Below are 21,762 nucleotides of genomic sequence, written 5' to 3' on the forward strand. Positions count from 1 at the left end.
ACAGGACAGAGTAGAACTGCCCCACAGGGTTTGCACAGAGCAACTGGTGGATTTGAACTGCTGACCTTTGGTTAATGGCCTGAGGTCTTAACCACTGTGCCACCAGGGGCTCACAGCATTCAAATATAATCTATGATGAATTGGCCTCTCTACAGACTTTAAGCAGCTTTGATTTGATTAGGTAAACTGATTTCATCTTAAAATCAGCTGAACTCCCAAGCAAGCAAAGTCATTGCAAGAAAAGCATCTTTAGTTACAGAGCCTGTTGCATGAGTAATCAATTTCTAGGGTAAAGAAATAAGTTCCGAAATTTTTTAAAGTTTGTCCTCTTGCCTCGACCCTACTTAATTGGCAGTAAAATGAATCTTAAGATTTTTATTTGCATTTTGATTTTGTGGCCATGAACAAATGACAATCTTCCTAGGCTTCGGTTTCCTTCTAGGAAAATAAGAACTAAAAAAAAAAAAAAAAAAAAAAACTATGTGGTCGTTTTAAAAAATTAAACAAGACAATATATTGAGAATTACTTGTAAATCTATTGCTACTCCAATCTCGGGATTTTAAAGTGCTCTGATAAAGAATATATTATTGCCATCACTGATATTTTATACTCTGACTCTTCAACAAATTACCTTGTTCATAATAATTATTCAATAAAAATATGCTAAATTAAATTGAACCATACGGGTAATTAATCTAAGGGTTCCTCAATTAAGCCATTTAAAAGAAACTAGATGTATTTCTTGAGAACAATAGATTATTCCTAAATTATAACAAGAAACTTACATTTCAAAAAAAACGAGCCATATTACTATCTTAAAGATTAAAAATATTTTTTATTTTTAAAAGTCATTGAGTAAGTTGTTGTATTGGTTAGAATTTGGTTTGACTGCAAGTGATAGAAAATCTAAATTATAATAGCATAAAGAAGACCTAAGTTAACTTTCCCCTAACATAAAAGTTTATGCGGGAAGGTCAGGCTGGTATGGTGACTCTATAGTTATCAGAACCCCAGGTTTGTTCTCTTTTATTATTCTGCCATCTTTAATTGTCAGCTTCTACTTCCTGGCCAAGATGACTGCATTCCAGCCAGCAGGAATGAAAAAGGAAAATAGAAAGGCACCTTCCCTTTTGTTAAGGGCACTACCCAGAAATTATACACACCACTTCTGCTTATAACCCATTGGCCAGAATAGATCATATGGCCATCCTTAGCTGGTTAGAAGGCTGGGAAATGTAATCTTCCGTCTAGTGGCCATGTGCCCAGATGAGAATAGAAAGGGGATTGTAAGAAGACTCATTAACAACCTGGAACATGCAGATGATGAAATCCTGCTTGCCAAAAACGAAAATGACTTAAAGTGACCACTGAAAAGATCAAACACCACAGCCTTCAGTATAGATTACACCTAAACATAAAGAAAACCGAGATCCTCATAACTGGACCAATAAGCAACATCATGAGAAATGGAGAAAAAGTTAAAGTTGTCAACTATTTCATTCCACTTGGATTAACAATCAATGCCCCTGGAAACAGCAGTCAAGAAATCAAACAATGTGTTTCACTGGGCAAATCTGCTGCAAAAGATCTCTTTAAAGTTCTTAAAAGCAAAGATGTCACTTTGATGACTAAAGTGTGCCTGACCCCAAGCCATGGTCTTTTCAATTGTCTTATATGCATGTGAAAGCTGGACAATGAAAATGGAGGGCAGAAAAACTGATGCATTCAAATTACAGTGTTGACAAAGAATACTGAGTTTATTGTGGACAGGCAGAAGAACAAACAAATCGGTCTTAGAAGAAAAACAATCATAGTGTTCTTTAGAAGCATGGATGGTGAGACTTCTTGCTTACTTTGGACATGTCATCAGGAAAGACCAATCGCTAAAAAAGGACAACATGGTTGGTAAAGTAGAGGGTCAGCAAAAATGAGGAAAACTCTCAATGAGATAGATTGACACAATAGCCTCAATGATGGGCTCAAAAATATCAAAGATCACGGAGGTGGGGCAGGAGCTGGCAACACTTCATTCTGTTGTACATAAGGTCTCCATGAGTCAGATCCAGCTCCATGGTAACTAACAACAACATTTCTACAGAAGAACAGGAACAGAAATATCAAGAGGTTTACCACAATTTTATAAAGTGACAATGGGCTTTGATTCAAATAAATCAATACAGTGCAAATAAATTAATTAGTTTCTAATAAGCTTTCAAAGCAAGATTACACGAGTCTGAAGACTGTTACATGATGCTAGTTAATGCAGAGAGTTGGAAACAATTTCCAACAGATAAGCTGCTTTTGATTGAAACCATTAAGACTCCCATCCCAATGATGTGTACTAACACTTCTAATATTAAGGAATTTTCAATTCAGTTAAAAGAAACGTGAAAAGTATAAAAACTGGCATAAGACCAAGAGTCAAGATGAAAGGGGAGATCCATTTAAGATGATCCTTCTACCTGAACCTAAATGAATAGTAACTTTTCTGGTTCTATTTGCATTCATCTCTCTTCTTACTTTCAGAATAGAGTGAGTACTCCATGTTCACTAATGTTGGCCAAAATGAAACTCTTTGGGAAGGAAAGGGCAGAGGCTAAACAAAAGTCAAAGAAACACAATGAATGCTCTACTGTAGACAGAGTCTGGGCTATTTCTTAAAACAGTTAACAAGATTCTTTAACAGATGTAGGACAGCCTGCCCTGTCCCAGAACTCCCAAAAGTGCTTATTTCACAGATTCAAAACAAACAAAACTGAATTTTTTTTTCACTTTTAATAAAAATTTATTCTTTTTATTAATTACACTTCATCACTACTATCAGTCAAAAAAGGGTCAGGGAGCTCCTAAAAATCAAACACCTATGCTCATCCAAAGACTTCACCAAAAGAGTAAAAAGACTACCTACAGACTGGGAAAAAGTTTTTAGCTATGACTTTTCTGATCAGCGCCTGATCTCTAAAATCTACATGATACTGCAAAAACTCAACTGCAAAAAGACAAATAACCCAGTTAAAAAATGGACAAAAGATATGAATAGACACTTCACTAAAGAAGACATTCAGGTAGCTAACAGATATATGAGGAAATGTTCACGATCATTAGCCATTAGAGAAATGCAGATCAAAACTACAATGAGATTTCATCTCACTCCAACAAGGCTGGCATTAATCCAAAAAACACAAAATAATAAATGTTGGAGAGGCTATGGAGAGACTGGAACACTTATACACTGCTGGTGGGAATGTCAAATGGTACAATCACTTTGGAAATCGATTTGGTGCTTCCGTCAAAAGCTAGGAATAGAACTACCATACGATCCAGCAATCCCACTCCTTGGAATATATCCTAGAGAAATAAGACCCTTTACACAAACAGATATATGCACACCCATGTTTATGGCAGCTCTGTTTACAATAGCAAAAAGCTGGAAGCAACCAAGGTGTCCATCAACGGATGAATGGATAAATAAATTATGGTATATTCACACAATGGAATACTACGCATCGATAAAGAACAGTGAGGAATCTGTGAAACATTTCATAACATGGAGGAACCTGGAAGGCATTATGCTGAGTGAAATTAGTCAGTTGCAAAAGGACAAATATTGTATAAGACCACTATTAAAAGAACTTGAAAAATAGTTTAAACTGAGAAGAAAATATTTTTTTGTGGTTATGAGAGGGGGGAGGGAGGGAGGGGGGGAGAGGGGCATTCCCTAATTAGATAGTAGGTAAGAACTACTTTAGGGGAAGGGAAAGACAGCACACAATACAGGGGAGGTCAGCACAATTGGACTAAACCAAAAGCAAAGAAGTTTCCTGAATAAACTGAATGCTTCGAAGGCCAGTGTAGCAAGGGCAGGGGTCTGGGGACCATGGTTTCAAGGGACATCTAAGTCAATTGGCATAATAAAATCTATTAACAAAACATTCTGCATCCCGCTTTGAAGAGTGGCGTCTGGGGTCTTAAACGCTAGCAAGCAGCCACCTAAGATGCATCAACTGGTCTCAACCCACCTGGATCAAAGGAGAATGAAGAACACCAAGGACACAAGGTGATTACGAGCCCCAGAGACAGAAAGGGCCACATGAACCAGAGATTACATCATACTGAGACCAGAAGAACTAGATGATGCCCGGCTACAACCGATGACTGCACTGACAGGGAACACAAGAAAGAACCCCTGAAGGAGCAGGAGATCAGTGGGATGCAGACCCTAAATTCTCATAAGACCAGACTTAATGGTCTGACTGAGACTAGAAGGACCCCGGTGGTCATGGCCCCCAGACCTTCTGTTGCCCCAGGACAGGAACCATTCCCGAAGCCAACTCTTCAGACATGGATTGGACTGGACAATGGGTTGGAGAGAGATGCTGGTGAGCAGGGAGCTTCTTGGATCAGGTGGACACTTGAGACTATGTTGGCATCTCCTGCCTGGAGGGGAGATGAGAGGGTGGAGGGGGTTAGAAGTTGGCAAAATGGACACGAAAAGAGAGAGTGGAGGGAGAGAGTGGGCTGTCTCATTAAGGGGAGAGTAACTGGGAGTGTGTAGCAAGGTGTATATGGGTTTTTGTGTGAGAGACTGACTTGATTTGTAAACTTTCACTTAAAGCACAATAAAAATTATTTTAAAAAAAGATCAATTACTGAGGCTTCAGTCTAACTAAAAACCTGGAACCCAAGGGTAGAAAGACACAAATGCTCAAAAGACAGAAAAAACTGAGATAGAAGAGAGATAAAAGTACAGAGATTAGACGAAATGGAAAAGACTGGCTAGCAACTTCAAGAAACAGAGGGTGAATTTGAAGGGAAATGGGAGAAGCAAGAAGATAAAGAAGGAGATAGAAGCAAAAAAAAAAAATGTTAGTGAAGAAAGGAGTTATATAGACAGAGACAGGAAAGCAAAAAGGCAAAGGGGAGATGTTAGAAGAGAGACAGAGAACTGCCCTTTCACAGGAATGTGACTGGCACAAGGGTCTTTGAACTGGGGTGCTCCATTTAAGCAGCATTGGGAAGCAGTGGGAAAAGCTAGGATCAAACTTAACCACCATTCGGGGGACACCTACTGGGTTTTAGTCCCGTTTTCATGTGATGTAGATTTTACAGATTAAAGGCATTAAAACACATAGAGACATTCCACTGGTGTTACAAAATTATTAAATGACACTGCAGGTTCAGTTCCTTATATGTTATCAGGTTTGATCCTACCAACCTCAGTGTGCAGCGGGAGTTATTATCCCCATTTCACACTGAGGCTCACAGAAAGTGACTTGTCCAATATTAGCCTTTACTCTGAGGAGCATCTGGGTAGACCTGAACTTCCAACCTTTTGCACTACCCAAAGAGTCCACCTTAATATTAGTCAGATAGAAATGATATTCCTATAGGAAACTGTGTATATCATAGCAAGTTCATCATGGAACCAAGAGTAGGAAAATACTAGGTCCCTCGGCACACCAGCAGGTAAAAATATCCTCTCCATCAAGAGAGTCAACAAATGCTATTCTAGTGCCCAATGGTAATAAAGGAAATCTCAGTAATTCAAATAATATTAGTTATTCCAATAAGATCAACTGGGGTGCTAAAAGGAGAGGCATAAGCTCCATGAAATTATCCCAATTGTTAATGAAATGACATATCAGTCCACAGCTGGGAGTTCATCTTTTCTCAGTGGATACTTAGCTAATAATAAGTAAATGTAAAGCAATTAAAAATTCACAAGGACTTTAATGACTTCCCCATTTCTAAAAAGTTAGCTCAGAAATTCAAACAAACAATAACACAATTTTGATTAGACAGAAACTTAAGCAGTCATATAAAAACCTGTCGCTGTGGAGTTGATTCAGACTCCTGTTTCTGAGGACAATCTATCCTGCCTTTTAAAACTCATGGGGTAGAATGTGCGATTATTCCAAGGCAAATAATACAGTAATTACCCTTTCATTTACCTTGACCTTCATAAAAGGTACGCTATATACATAGAATTTACGTCCTAAATGATATACTCTCTGGAATTGGCTTCCAAATAATTAACTAGGGCATAGGGGGAATGGGAAAGTATAAAGGAAACAAAATTTACAAGCAGAGTCCATGGATGGTGCAAATGGTTCACATAGTCAACTGCTGACTAAAAGGCTGGTGGTACACACTCACCTGGAGGTGCCTCGGAAAAAAGGCCCGGTGACCTGCTTCCAAAAAAAATCAGGCATTGAAAACTCTGTAGAGCACAGCGCTACTCTGATACACATACAGTCGCCATGAGATGGAATCCATTTGACAACAACTGCTCTATTTGTTGTTGTTAATTGTTGTAACTTTTGTTTTTAATAGTCGATGGGTACATGAAGGTTCTTTATATTATTTACTCTTGAGTTTTTTTAACCTTACCATAATAAAAAAGTTTTTAAGTACTACATACTGTTTATTTACCATATTATATAGCTCTAAACAAAATATCAAGAGCCAAGGAAGAGCAGCAAATTCTAAAATACATCCAAAAAATAAAATCTGTAAAGGAAAGTGCCATCATTTCCACATACAGGGAAATCCAGGTCCTTTTTTCTGATCATTAGCATTTAACAGTTAACATATGTTGAATGTTTCCTATTCATCAGGCTTGACACCACTATTTATGTAATCTTCACAGTAATCTACTATTATTCTTATCCCCATCTTACAGATGAAGAAACTGACACACAGAGGTAAGGTAATATGATTCAAGTTCAGGAGTATTAAGTGAATTTTAACCCAGACAGTCTAGCTGCAAAGCCTAAGCTTTAAAAGTGTTGCTAGGTGCAGTGGAGTCAGTTCTGACTCACAGTGATCCTGTGTACAACAGAATGAAACACTGCCTGGTCATGTGCCATCCTCAAAATTATTGCTGTGTTTTTGAGCCCATCATTGCAGCCACTGTGTCACTTCTTTAATTCCAAGAGTATCTCTGTCCCCTTTCTTGCTAGCTAAGGATCACCTCATTCCTGAGTTGTCAGAATTGGGGGTGCCTGATTGAGAGCCTGTGAAAACAGGCACTGGGTTTTCTAAGTGATAAGGTTGATACCTTTGCCGTATCTGTCTCAGTGAACCCATGAGAATTTTCAACATCAGCTTAGCTCCATTTAGCTCATTGACTAAGTATTCACTAAGTGCTGAGGCTGTTAGAGCCTCAGCACTGTGCTAGACACTTAGAACAGCAAATAGAAGATACGGGTCAATATAATATTTACTTTAGAAACCAGATGATCAAGAATAAATACAATCAATTCTACCCCCATGTGGCACTAACTACGCTATAATGAACGAGTTGCTTGACGTCTGTCTTCGTCACTGTAAAAAGTAAGCTCAGTGAGGGCTCAGACCATGTCTGTTTTGTCAACAGCTCTATCCTCAGTGCCTATCATAGCACTGTATACGTAGCCAGGTTCAACGTATATGGTCTGAATGGAACTGAATTCTGAGTGGCCTGTATTATAGCCAGATGGCGACACAGTGAAGGGGCAAGAATAGGGTCTTTGAACCCGGCATTCATTCATTCAACTGTTTGTTCATGCATTCATTCATGCACTTATGCAATCAATATTCATGGATGCACCATTGTTCAAGCGCTAGCAACAAAGCAGTGAAAAGTGGGTGTCTCCAACCTAACCCCTGAACAATCATGAGATGCTCAGTCTCTGGGAGTCAGTTTTCAGCTTCCTTATCAGAAAAACTGGATACTAATCACCTACTCAACGAGTTGATTCTGACTCATAGCAACCCTACAGGACAGATTAGAACTCCCTATAGGGTTTCTAGGCTGTAATCTTTACCGCAGCAGAATGCCACATCTTTCTCCCTTTCGCTTACCAGCTGAGCGCTTTAACCACCACACCACCAGGCTCCTTACTAACCTAGAAGCGACATTATTTTAAGGAAAACGGGTAATACATGCAAAGCCTCTGGCATATGGTAAGCACTCAACAAATGGCAACTATTCTAATTAACAATAAACAGAACTCCAAAAACAAAATAGTGAGAATACGATGTAGAGCAAGTGACAAGTGACATTGATTCCCAGAAGAAATGCACCTAGAAAAGTTCAGAGAGAGAAATATTGGTAATAATGTGTTCTATCTATATGGCATTTGTCATGGATTGAACTGTGTCCCCCCAAAATGTGTGTCAACTTGGCTAGGCCATGATTCCCAGTAGAGTGTGGTTGTCCACCATTTTGCCATCTGATGTGATTTTCCTGTGTGTTGTAAATCCTAACCTCTGATGTTAATAAGGCAGGACTACAGGCAGTTATGTTAATGAGGGAGGACTCAAACTACAAAATTAGGTTGTGTATTCAGTTAATCTCTTTTGAGATATAAAAAAAGAGAGGCAGGTACCTCTCACCAAAAAGAAAGCAACCGGACACAGTGCATCCTTTGGACCCGGGGTTCCTGCACTGAGAAGCTCCTAGACCAGGGAAAGATTCATGACAAGTACCATCCCCCAGAACCTACAGAAAGAGATGCCTTCCCCTGGAGCTAGGGCCCTGAATTCGTATTTCTAAAAAAAAAAAAAAAATTTTTTTGTTTTTTTAAACTGTGAGAGAATAAATTTCTGTTTGTTAAAGCTTTCCACTTGTGGTATTTCTGTTCTGGTAGCACTAGATAACTAAGAAAGCAATCATTCTTCAAACTGTTGAGGCATATGTCATCTGACGCATTAAGGGTAGGAAATATTTCCAGAAATTTCTGTACTAGAGAAAAACTTTCTACAAAACCAGTTTGGCTGACACTCAAAAGTCTTCTATGGCCGAAGAAGGTCATGTAGAATTGTATTATTCTTGCCATCTTCCAGCAATGGTCAAAGTGGGGAACTCATGTCAGGTGGGCTTCTGCATGACCTACAGCCGGGCAGAGGCTCAGCCGGCAGGGCAAGACTGACAGGAAGCCTTTTGCAAAATTTACTCTTGCAAGGAGTCTCAGCCATTTCCACAATACCCAAAAAGAAGAATCCATAAGAACACACTTGTCAATCGCTCAGAGTCAGGCATTTTTAATTATATCTCAAGTAACATTCTCAATGATTCTGTGAAGCCATCTCTATTAACTCTATAGGGAAAATGAAACTTAAGAGAAGTTAAGAAACTTGCCCAGACTCACGGCTAGCTAGTTAGGGGCAGAGGCAGAACTCACATCCAGGTCTTCTGACTTGGGATCTCTGTTCCTCCATTCCAGCTACTTCCCCACGAGCTTATTACCCTCTTCTAAAAGTTCTAACACATTACAAAAGGGAACTGACCCCCCCAAAATGGATTCTTGTATATCCCAATTTTCAATTCTCAGAAAGGATTCAAACCACCTTATATTCCTTTTATCCAGAAGCTTTTCCTTAGCCTTGTCAGGAATAGGAGCGGCTGCAAAACATCTCTGAGATGCCAGAAGACAGAGGTTAGCTGAAATACTTTCAACATCAGCAAATCACCTGAGGTCTCATAACAGCCCTTCGGGTTATATCCAGGCCTTTGTCTTCCTGAACAGAAAACTTCTGTCATCCACTTTAAGTGGACTACCATCCAAAGACCACTAAAAGTCTCTGCAGGACTAAAAACAAAACACACACACACACACACACACACACACAAGTATGTAAATTCAGTGGATAGTTGATGTCATTTATCATATCTACCATCTCCTTATCAGGTCATGAGTCAGAGGAGAACTGCCCCATAAGGTTTCCAAGGAGCAGCTGGTGGATTCCAACTGCCAACCTTTTGTTTAGCAGTTAAACTCTTAACCACTGCACCACCAGGGTTCCTTTAAAACATTACTCTTGTTTTAATCTTTTAAAAAAATCATCTGTTGGCCGCAGTACAGGAGAGGTCAGCACAACTGGACTAAACCAAAAGCAAAGAAGTTTCCTGAATACAACCAAGTGCTTCGAAGGCCAGAATAGCAGGGATAGGGACCTGGGGACCATTGACACCTAGGTCAATTGGCATACCAAAAGGTGTGAAGAAAACATTCTGCATCCCACTTTCGTGAATGGCATCTGGGGTCTTAAACGCTAGCAAGTGGCCATCTAAGATGTGTTAATTGGTCTCAAGTCACCAGGAGCAAAGGAGAATGAAGAACACCAAAAATACAAGGTCAATATGAGCCCAAGAGACAGAAAGGGCCACAAAAACCAGAGACGACATCAGCCTGAGACTGGAAGAGCTAGACAGTGCCTGGCTACAGCTAATGACTGCCCTGACAGGGAACACAACAGAGAATCCCTGATGGAGTTGGAGAACAGTGGTATGCAGACCTCAAATTCTCATAAAAAGACCAGACTTAATGGTCTGACTGAGACGAGAGGGAACCCGGAGGTCATGGTCCCTGGACCGTCTGTTAACCTAAGACTGGAACCATTCCCAGAGCCAACTTTTCAGAGAGGGATTGGACTTGACCGTAAGACAGAAAACGATACTGGTGAGGAGTGAGCTTCTTGGCTCAAGCAGACACATGAGACTATGTGGGCAGCTCCTGTCTAGAGGTGAGATGGGAAGGCAGAGGGGGACAGGAGCTAGCTGAACGGACACGGGGAACACAGGGTAGAGAAGCGTGGTGTGCTGTCTCATTAAGGGGAGAGCAGCCAGGAGTACAGAGCAAGGTGTACCTAAGTTTTTGTATGAGAGACTGACTTGATTTGTAAACTTTCACTTAAAGCCCAATTAAAAAAAAGGAAAAAAAAAATTTGTTCAGCCCTACTTTGTCACGTGCCAAATGGAAAGCTAAGTGCAGCATAATATACTACTTCTTTTCTTGAGTTTGATGCTATTTTTCCAAAAGCCTTTATTCCTTCTTACTGTGCTGCTGAATACACCACTAGCCACATGGAGCTATTTAAATGTAAATACACTCAAATAAAATAAAATTTAAAATTCAATTTCTCAGTAACACTAGTCACATTTCAAGTTTTCAATTTCCCCATGTGGCTATTGGCTACCATATTGGACAGTGCATATATAGAACATTTCCATCATCATAGAAAGTTCTATTAAACAGTATTGCCATATAGCATCAAATTCTGGGTCTTTATGAGTCCAAAACTTCCAGTCTGGATCAAAGAAAAAACAGAAGTACAATTGGAACAGGTCTTATCATTCCTGGGCTCCAATAGGTAAACTAGAGTTCAAAGGAAAAAGGCATTTAGTAATGTAATCACAGTGGGGATTTAGACATCCTGGGGTAATCCACGAATATCCATGGAGTAACCAGGGTGCTGATTACTTACTGACAATGAACTACAAACACAATGAATTACTGCATTTATTTTTTAAAAAAGAGAGAGATGCTGTAGAAAAACAAAGACCTTAATTTAAGCCATGTGACCTTAGACAAATCACGCCACTCCTCTCATCCTAATTTCATAATCTGCAAAATGAAAAAGTTGACAAGTTCTGAGGTCCCTTTTACCTCTTAAATTTCTGGATTCTAAGAATTATTTCAAGGCCCTGGGAGAGGCCAAAAGGTTGGTGGCTCAAGTCCACCCAGACATGCCTTAGAAGAAAGGCCTGGCGATCTACTTCTGAAAAATCAGCCACTGAAAACCCAAGGAGAACCATTCTACTCTCACACACACGGGGTCACCATGGGTGGGAATCAACCGCAACTGGGAAGAATTTATTTAGTTTTCATGATATCCAAAGTACTGTGTGGACTTCGAAGATATATTAAGACAAGGTTTCAAAGAGCTTATTAAAAATAGAAGAAACTGGCCATATGAGCCAAATAATATAAGACAGAACACTGTGTCATAAAACTGGTATTACCAAAGTATCATACAGAATCTGTCTCCTTACAGTACCAGGGAGACAAGAGTGAAGATGATGAAAATGTATACCTTTCTCTATTGAAAAAAGTGACAATATATTAGACTCCCTGCCTGTCACATAGAAGGCATTTAGTAATTATTTAAGTAATGAATAATTATTTGGTAAGATAATAACAGATTTATATTAATTATAATATTAGCATAAATTTATTGAGGACCTGGTATGTTAGGCTCTATTCAAGACATTTTCCCTAGGTTATCTCATTATAGCATCAAATAGGCCTATGAAAGAAGTACTTTTATTTTTCATTTTAGAGAAAGAAAACTGAAGTGAAAGGACTTTGGTAGCTAACTACACAGCTAAACAGCAGCAGAGCCAAGATTTAAAAACCAAGAAGGCTTCTTTCATTTCAACCCTTTGTCTCCTGAAGCACAATTTTACTTGCTAATGACCAGAAAGAGCCTCAAATAAGAAGATCCCTAGACTTCATCCTAAGAAGCCTGCTAACTTTCCAAAGTTGCCAGGTTGCCATTTATTTTTTCAGAAAACAGAATAACACCTTATCTTTCCGGATAGACCCTTTACTCAAAGTATTTTCCAGTCCAAACCAGGTGTCAATTTCAATGCAGCTGGAGTCGTGGTCATGATTGTCTATCAGAGTCCCAACGTCCTGAGACCTTTGTTAACTGAATCAGACACAAGGGAATGGGAATTTTTAAAAAATGCAAGTTAAATCATTATATTTTCTTGGGCAAATGGCACAGAGAGGCAGAGCTTCCCCCCTCCCCCCCAAGGAACTGGGGCACCTCTCTATCATTCACAATTATTTTATAATTAGATGGATATTTTGTAAGATAAAAGTCTCTGTAACCCTGACATTCAAGTGCCTTCCTATGAATGTCATGGAAGAGGGGGATCAAGGGCCAACTGTTTATGTTACTTTGTTCTACAATCCTGTTTTCAAGGATATTCAACATCTGTTATGTCACTAAATTGTCCAAATTGAAAATATTTCCTTATTCTCTGTACTGATCACATTCCATTACCCACAGGGTAAAAATACCCTGCTTTCCATCACTCAGTAGAACCACAAAGGCTATTAGAAGGCAATAAAGTCCCTAGATAGCCTCTCTTTTGTATATCTGCACTTTCCTCTGATCAATTAGATTCAGGAAGGCTGGAGGTGGGAAATGAAGGAAATAAAAATCTGGCCATAAACCCTTATCTTAATCCCACAAATAGCACTGACAAGCAGTAATTGGTGAAGAAAGAGCTCAACCATAGGAGGCTTCCCTGCTCCGAACACAAGTTAATTATTATCCAAAATTCATCATTAAATTATTATTCATAAAATGTTTCTGTCTGCTTCTCAGTGGAAATGTCACCCATAGTGGGCCCAGCCTATCTCAGGACACATGTCAGTATTCATGTCACTGAGCGAAAAACAGACCTGCATTTGATTCAAACAGATCTTCTGAAACATGTTTTACTGAAAATAATATTTATGGTAGAGAAAATTTCATGGTCCAGAAAGGTGCTTTCAAATAATTTAACTTACAGGAAACACTGTTTATAAATTTTTCAGAAATGGCAAAATATTTCTCACATCACCCATCTCCCATCCAAGCACCTAATTTAGAAATCTAAGGGTTTAAAGGTTCGTGATTTTTGTGATTATCTACTTACAAACATTCCTTCTTTCTTTAATGGGCCTTTATCTTGTTATCATAAATACTCTTCACTTCTACTACTACCCAGAGGCGCACTAACCCCAGACAGATCAAGATTAACAAAGGTTCAGTACATACACACACAGAAAAACATTTAGCATTTTTGGTAAATGCTAGAAAATACATAACTTTGCAGCAACCACAACAACAATAAAAAATATATATGTGTGCTGTCTTAGTCATCCAGTGCTGCTATAATAGAAATGCCACAAATGGATGGCTTCAACAAACAGAAATTTATTCTCTCACAGTTTAGGATGCTAGAAGTCCTAATTCATGGCACCAGCTCCAGGGGAAGGCTTTCTCTCTCCGTGGGTTCTGGGGGAAGGTCCTTGTCATCTCATCAATCTTTCCCTGATCTAGGAGCTTCTCAGTACGGGGACCCAGGTCCAAAGGACACACTCCCCTCCCAGAGCTGTTTTCCTGGTGGCATGAGGTCCCCTTGTCTTTCTCCTTGCTTCTCTCTGTTAAATCCTAAAAGAGACTGACTAAAGATACAACCTAATTTTGTAGATTGAGTCCTCCCTCATTAACATAACTATCTCTAATCCTGTCTCATTAACATCATAGAGATTAGGATTTACAACACACAGGATAATCACATCAGATCACAAAATGGTGGACAACCACACCAGTACTGGGAATCAGGGCCTAGCCAAGTTGACACACATTTTGGGGGGACTTAATTCAATCTATAGCATGTGGTTATTTATGTACATATTTATACTTATACATGTATAGGTATGTATATGTGGGTATGTATGTGTAGATATATTCAGGTAGCCATACATATATGCATATATACCTGCGTGCACACATGTATGTTCATATGTATAATAAAGCACATAGGAGGAACAGTCACAGACACTTCTTAGACATAACCAAACACCTCCTGGGATTGGTTTTCTGGGATTGAAGGCTTAAGACCATAGTCTTGTGGGACAACTTGGTCAACTGGCATAATATACTTTATAAAGTTTATGTTCTACATCCTAGTTCAGTAAGTAACATCTGGGGCCTTAAAAGCTTGAGAGTGGTTATCCAGAATATAACTATTGGTCTCCTCTCCCCTGGAGAAAAAGAGAAAGAAGAGAACCAAAGACTCAGAGAAGCAAGCAGTCTACAAGACTAACAGGAACCATGGCCATATCTACCCCGAGACCAGAAGAATTAGATGGTGCCTAGCTACCACTAAGAACCCTGGTAGCACAGTGATCAAGAGCTCAGCTGCTAACCAAAAGGTCGACAATTTGAATCTACCAGCTGCTCCTTGGGAACCCTATGTGGTAGTTATACTCTGTCCTTTAGGGTTGCTATGAGTCAGGACCCATCAGTGGCAATGGTTTTGGTTTTGGGTTTTGGCTACTACCAACAACCATTCTGATTAGGGCTACAACAGATGAATCCTGATAGATGGGGAGAAAAATGTGGAACAGAAATCAAACTCTTAAAAAGTCCAGAGTTACTGAACCAGTTGAGACTAGAGACTATCATACTGAGATACTCTATAAACCTTGAACTGAAACTACCCACTGAGGGCACTCTTTTAGCTAAATAACAGATTGGCTCACAAAAAATATCACCAGTGAGTACTTCATGCCTTTAAAAAATAGTCTATATGAGATCAAATGGTCAACAATTACTCTAAAGCAAAGATGAAAGGGTAAGGGGACAGAGAAATCAGATTACTGGAAGGGAAACATCCAGAAGGGAATTAATGAGAATGTTAAAACATCATGAAAAGTGTAACCAATGCTTCTGAGTGACATGTGTAGTAACTGTTAAATGGAAACCTAACTTGCTGTGTCAACTTTCACCAAAAACACAAATGTTAATTTTAAAAAAAGATAACTAAGGTTCAAAAATATCAAAGATAATTTTTTATAAGGGAACTGGAGGAGGGGAATATAGACGCCCTCAAGGTTTACATGACTGGCCAGTTCTGAAGAGACAAAACCACTGAGCTAACGCAGAAAATGTCAGCTAACCCACCACTAAGAGACCAGTAATGTCTGTTGCTCCATCTTCTGAGAAAAAGAAATCGTCATTTCCCTTTCTTGTGGTAATGTCTATATTCACAGAACTAATTCACTTTAGAAATAGCTTTCAAAGACAACATCTAGGTCAAGTTAACCGGCAAAGATCTTCCTAGTGGGGCAACAGCTTCTATTATGCCTTCGTGTAAGACAGATCAGTGGTCCCATCTTGCTCTTCAAGAATGAAGTGGTCTTAATCCTCAAATACTAACCTTTTGCCACTACCTCAATATGATACCATGTTTGAAAGTCCTTATTTAAGTAGCTGGGCCTAATAGGTACTTAAACCAGGCTGGTATCTAGTCTCTTCTCCAAAAGACGTCATTTTCCCTTTCACAACTAAAATTAACTGCATCTTAATGAAAACCATACCTTCATTCTCAGGTCTATATTGAAGAGAAAAAATAACAGAATAGAAAGAGAGTGACTAGATGGATGATGAAGACAGAGGAAAGGAGGGGAGGGGAGTAGAATGGGGGCGAGAATAGGTGAGGGCAAGAAAGACAGGAGAAGACTGGCATAGGGAACTTGAAAGGCTAGCTATTTCCTAAAACTTATTAATTCCAGTAAGATAATAAACGAAAACAACATTTTCATTTTCTTTTCTGACAGCTGGGGCACAAACTCTTGCTGCAATAATATCAAAAAGTATTGGTCATCCTTGCTAGCAAAAAAGCCAACATTCCAGCTAATTTGAAGTACTGGCACCAAGGTACCCTAGAAATTGTGTTTTTCAAATGCAGAAATGTCTTCTGCTGGACAAAAAGTGATCTGTACTGTCTAAGGGGCAGCGTGCTAGCCAGACACCCAATTTGGAGTGTGTCTCCCTGTACTCTGGGATCCAGCACAGTCATCTTCAGAGCCAGGGCTGCCCCCAAAGCAGACTGACGGTAAGAATAGCGTTTGAGACCCACAAAACAAAATGAGTTCTGAGTTGTCACCTCTGCTTCAAGAAGTTGGCAGAAAGTTAATTAGCGGTTACCAGGGGCTAAGGGGCAGAGAGGAATGGGGAGTTAGTGCCTAATGAGTGTAAAGTTTCAGTTTAGGGTGACAAAAACTTTTGGAAATAGATAGTGGTAATCGTTGCATAACACAGTGAATGTAATTAATGCCACTGAATTGTACATTTCAAAAAGATTAAAATAGAATTTATTTATATGTCAATTTTACCACAATAAAAAAAAAAGTTGAAAATTCATTTTTTAAATGTACCTCTGGCATCAAATTAAGCCTATAGCTAGCCCTCATATTAAGCCAAAGAGCTGTTAGCAAACAGCAGGCACTAACTTACAGGTACCATTGCTGGTTAGTGAGGCAGGATTACTACCAATATGGCAGCAACTCACTCAGCCTAGAGGGTCATATTTATATCCATCATACGTTTTTTCTGTAATAGCCATAAAATTACTATGGACTTCATGGAAAAAAAAAAAAAAAAAGGTCCATGGAGATTTTCTGTTATTTGGGGGAACTCCTATAATCCATGAAGATAATCGTGATGGAAAGAGGCAAAAGACAAACACCAGAAATCCACGCAGCCCAGCTCTCGTCTGTGTCATTCCAGTTGGGTCTCCATCTCTGTTTCCTATCCCTCTCAGGGATGTTTGTACGTACTTATAGCCTATAAAGATGAAATGGACACAACACAGACATATCTTTAGTGTGCCCGAATCATCAGAACCCTGAGCAGTAAACAAATCCTGAGCGGTAAAGGAGAGGTGGCATGGGGGAGAGAGCGGGGAAGACAGTGAGAACACCAGGAGGCCGTTTCTGGTTCAGAACACACTTTTATACTTTCATAAACTGTGAAGTAGAAGTGGAAAGCTGGCATGAGTCTATAAAGTCTATCCTTCTCTCGGCTGTTACTGAGCACTGCACTGTGAGAATAAGGTTCTTTCCTAAACCTTTGATTGGCGTCATGATCGGTAAGCATGTGTTACATAGTCCTTGTTCATTTACGAAGGTGGAGCAGTTGGAATATCCCAACACACGTTATCTACTCAACCTACACCCTTCTCCAACGACTTTGCTGTTCTTCACATTAGAATTTTGTGAGAAGACCTTAAACATAAATCCCATGAGATATGAGAAACAGAGGAAGAACAGTCACATACAATCCGTGACGTCACATCATCTGTCTGCATGCAGATGTGGACCATCAGACTTTCCAGCTAGCCAGTGATAACCACGGACTGTATTTCCTTACGTAAATGATCTCATGTTTAGGCATATGTTATTGTTTACATCACAGAGTTCAAAAACATATGCTCAGAGAATAAAAGGACAGGCAGTTAAACTAGGAGCAAAATTCACTAATCTGAGTTATATTTCTAGTAATTATCACAGAAGTCTTTCTAAAAATAAATTATGCGTGCCATTAACCCTAAAAAAGGGCTCAGAAAAGGAGAGAAATGAGGTAGCACAGATTCTAAGCTAAACCAACAAAATAACAGCACTGGGAGTAATTATACTCCCTTTCTGAAATCATTATAGCCTATTAATTTACAAACAGCACAAACAGCAATTTGAGGTTATATAACAATTTCTAGAATAAACAAAAAATTAGCACTACAAGGCTCAGGTACACTAAACAGTCAGAGAACTATTGCTAAAACTTCCACCCTCATACTGCGTTTCTTCTCACAATAACTGACTAAATGAGTCACACGGATGGATGGCACATTAACTTGATTTCTAATCAAGATAACTGTTAAACGTCCCATCAATTCAGTCCTAACCCTTTAGAGGGAACAGAGAGAATACAGTTGTTTGACTCAACAAAATGAGTTCACTACTATAATTGTATATCTGAAAGTCCAGCTCTTCACACTGTATATACTGTGTAAGACAGGATTTAAATTTCTCACATCTTACCTATCCCAATATGCAAAGTCACATCAAACAGTAAGAAAATATTTTAGCATTTAAAAACACATAACTCGCCCCATAAATCCTTCTGCTCAGAGCCAACTCTATGTAGACTGGGCAAATATCCAGTTACTTCAATCGACAGAGAAATACAAGAGTCATAATTTAAGCTCGAGTGGATTATTTCCCTGATATATCCATTTGGAACGATTTAAGACTAAAAGAGGCAACTAATCCCCAATTTCTCGTTCCCTTCATACTGTGTTGCCCCAGACATACACAACTGCATTTGTGGGTACACAATACAGCGCTGTCTGCAAGGCTAGAGAGAAAGCAGCCAGCCTTCCTCATCAGGATGCCACACACCTCCTCGTTAAAGCAGTAACAATTATTCCCTCAACCATATACAGCATTTATCACTCGCTTTTAATGATGCCCGGCCAGAGAGGGAAAGTTTTAATTTAGGATAGGTCAAGGCAGTGCATAGCTTTTCACCTTTACCGATAATCGGCTCTGATCGTCCAGCCGAAGCAACAAATGCAAACTCATCCCGGACTCTTCAATGGGCTCATGCTAATCAAAACCCTCAACAACTGTCTTGGTTGGTTTCAAGGTATGATTTCCTTTTTGCCACTGCTAATGGTAACCAAAGAATGTCCAATAAATACTCCAAATAATGCGCTAAAGAACAATGACCCTAGCATAAAAAGCAGTGAAAAGGATGGGTGCAGAAGTTAAATAAACAATCCTGCTCCCTTAAGTTTAAAAAGATTATTGATTATGTCCAGTGTGAAGTTACCCAAGCAACCACTCTGAAGCACACACAATATCTAAATGCATCTTTATCACGGTAGCTCAGTGTCTAGAAGTTTGTTGATGACAGCATTGCTATAAAATGCATAAAGCTGTCAGGTCTGCTTGTGGCAAAAAGAAAAAAACAAAACAAAAAAAAAAACCCTCTGAAATACCAAGGTTTTTAATGAACATATGGCACTAGGACAAAAATGCCCATAAGCAAAGTCATAGAAATAACACAAGGAAAAAATAATTTTGGAGAAAACAAAACCAACAAAAAAGCTAGAAGTATTCAGTCAGGAGTAAAATCACTAAACCACTCATACGTTCACACAGGAGCATTCATTCTTGCAACAGAGCCGCACAGTGGTCTATTTTCATTTCTAAAATATAATGCAGTATGTAATCTCAAATGTTCAGGAGTAAGTCGAAAAGAACTTCTTAATTCTTATTATGGATGCTATTAAGTCAGGTGTGTAACAAACAAAATAGATGGAATACCCAGCTTGCTGCAACTGCTGAGAACAGATCAATCCATGTAAAATCCACAGGAAAGTGCGAGGACCAAGTATGACTAGCCTCATTGATTTCATTGTGTTTCCATATATATTTATCACTTGAGAACTGCAGATTATCTTCCAATATAGTGTGGAGTCATGAGTGAACTGGGGCATCCAATCCAGCCACAAAGTTGATTTATACCCTGATCTTAGAAAAATCAAGAAAGTCAGAAGTTTCCTTATTGCCAAGGAAGTGAAGAAATCCTTACCTTTCTGTACACCAGCATGTTGGGTGATTCATCCGCCACCCCGTTGCTGGTCTGCCCATAATTATTCCCCTGGGCCATGTCACCCCAAACGCTGTTGCTCTCAGATACAGGAATTATCAGTCTGCCCTACAAAGGGTTAGAAAGATTTCAATGAGACCCTAGTTGTGGTGCCTGAGGGGCTAACGCCCTCAATTCCTCTTCATCTTTCACAGCACTCCATAAGAGCAGGAAGGCATGCTGGGGCTAGCTGGAGGAAGGGGCACAGAATATGGACTTAAAAAAAAAACTGAGTTTACCCCTACAGTACCCCCAGAGAATTTTAAGAAATCACAGTCTTCTAGTTAGACATAGTCTTCTGGCTGTGGAGTTAAATGACTTCATTTCTACATACTCATTTTAAAAAGTATTTGACGGTCACCTTAAAATTACACTGTTACCACTTCTGTACTATGGAGGGTTCTCGGCTCTCCCAATACTTGAATCTCCACTTGATGCTGTGTTCCCAAAAGAGCGGAAGGCAACACTCCGGGCCAGGAGACTTTCCCTCAGGTGTATGTCTCCTTTCCTCACAAGCAGGTGAATCAGAAAGGCCCGTTCCCCGAGTCCTTCTCCCGCACGTGTATTTCTTCTTCATCCTCCAGGGTCTCCCACACACAGCCAGGGTACGCTTCGCCTACTTCCACCTGCCTGCACTGCCAGCCACTGGCCCCGCGCCTCTCACCCACTCCGCCTCCAAGTCAGGACGCATTCCAGCCTAATCTTTGCAAGAAGGCATCGGAATATGTCCCAACAACAAGAACTGGTCGGAGGGAAACCCTTCGGGCAATTACCTGGGTCACCATCAGTGGAAAGCTAACTGCAGAAGCCTCAGAGCAAGCAGTCAAAGAAAGAGGAGAGAAAAGCCCAGCCCCGGATCCCTTTGCTTGGCTCTCACCGAGGCAGCAAATGGCAGGCGAGCCGGTACTCCGCGCCGCCGCCGCCGGAGCCCGCAGCGATGTCAGCCCCGTGCAGCGCGGGGTGAGCGGCGCCCGCAGCGCAACCGGGCGCTGAGCTCGGAGGCGGCCGCCCCTGCGCCCGTCGCGCTCCCGCGGCGCAGAGCGGGGGGTGGGTGTGGGGCGGAAGCAGAGGGCTCCGGGGGCTCTCCCTCCTCCCTTCCCGCCTCCCCTATTTACCTCCTCGGCCAAGGTCACCGCCCCTCGGCGTCGCCTCTCCCGGCGGGCTGGGTGCAGGCGGTGTCAGCTGGCGGCTAGCGGAGGAGCGCGGCAGGGAAGCTTCATCACACTCGGCGGATGAGAAATCCGCGCCGCCCCGGCTCTCCGCGCAGGCGACAGCCACCCTCGCCGCCCGCCCGTGCGCAGGCGGCTCCGGCAGCTCGCCGCTCGCGCCCGCTCCCCTCGGCGGCCTCGCCGGCTTGCTCGCTCCTTCGCTGCTCCTCGCGGGGACTGTGACCAGCCTAGCGCGCGCGGGAGTAGAGACGCCCGGCCCGTGCGCGCGACTGGGAGGAGGAGGAGGGGACAGTCACGTGGGAAAGGGGCGCCCGAAAGGTGCCGGCTGGGATGGGCTGGGCTCAGCAGCCACCAGACCGCCGGGCCTCCCGGGCCTCCGCTGACCCTCTGGCCGATCCGGAGGAGGCAGCCCTGCCCCCGGCGCCGGCAGCTCACGCTCTTGCCCACTCCGCCCGGGTTTACGCGCCGCTGGAGGCCGAGCAGATCTGAGCTTAATGCCAGGTATAAGACGGAAAGAGAGGTCCGACTTTGGAGATGGATGGATGG

The 21,762-nt window shown here is 41.0% G+C and overlaps 1 protein-coding gene across 3 annotated transcripts in view; it reads right to left on the minus strand.

The window, feature by feature from the left end:
• RGS7 (regulator of G protein signaling 7) overlaps positions 1–21,342 on the minus strand; it is a 572,799-nt gene extending 551,457 nt beyond the window's left edge. Inside the window, exons 1-2 of one of the 3 annotated variants that reach the window (XM_064276719.1) lie at positions 20,925–20,986; positions 19,991–20,116 (exon numbers count right to left, since the gene is read on the minus strand). In XM_064276719.1, coding sequence (XP_064132789.1) covers positions 19,991–20,068 — 78 coding nt within the window. In that variant the 5' untranslated portion in view covers positions 20,069–20,116; positions 20,925–20,986. Of the gene's footprint in view, positions 1–19,990; positions 20,117–20,924; positions 20,987–21,162 lie in introns of those variants that run through there. The other 2 variants (XM_010591043.3, XM_010591044.3) reach the window with 2 other exon arrangements.
• Positions 21,343–21,762: the final 420 nt, after the last annotated feature.

This window comes from Loxodonta africana, chromosome 25 (genome assembly GCF_030014295.1).
Source record: "Loxodonta africana isolate mLoxAfr1 chromosome 25, mLoxAfr1.hap2, whole genome shotgun sequence".
Classification (NCBI taxonomy): Eukaryota; Metazoa; Chordata; class Mammalia; order Proboscidea; family Elephantidae; genus Loxodonta; species Loxodonta africana.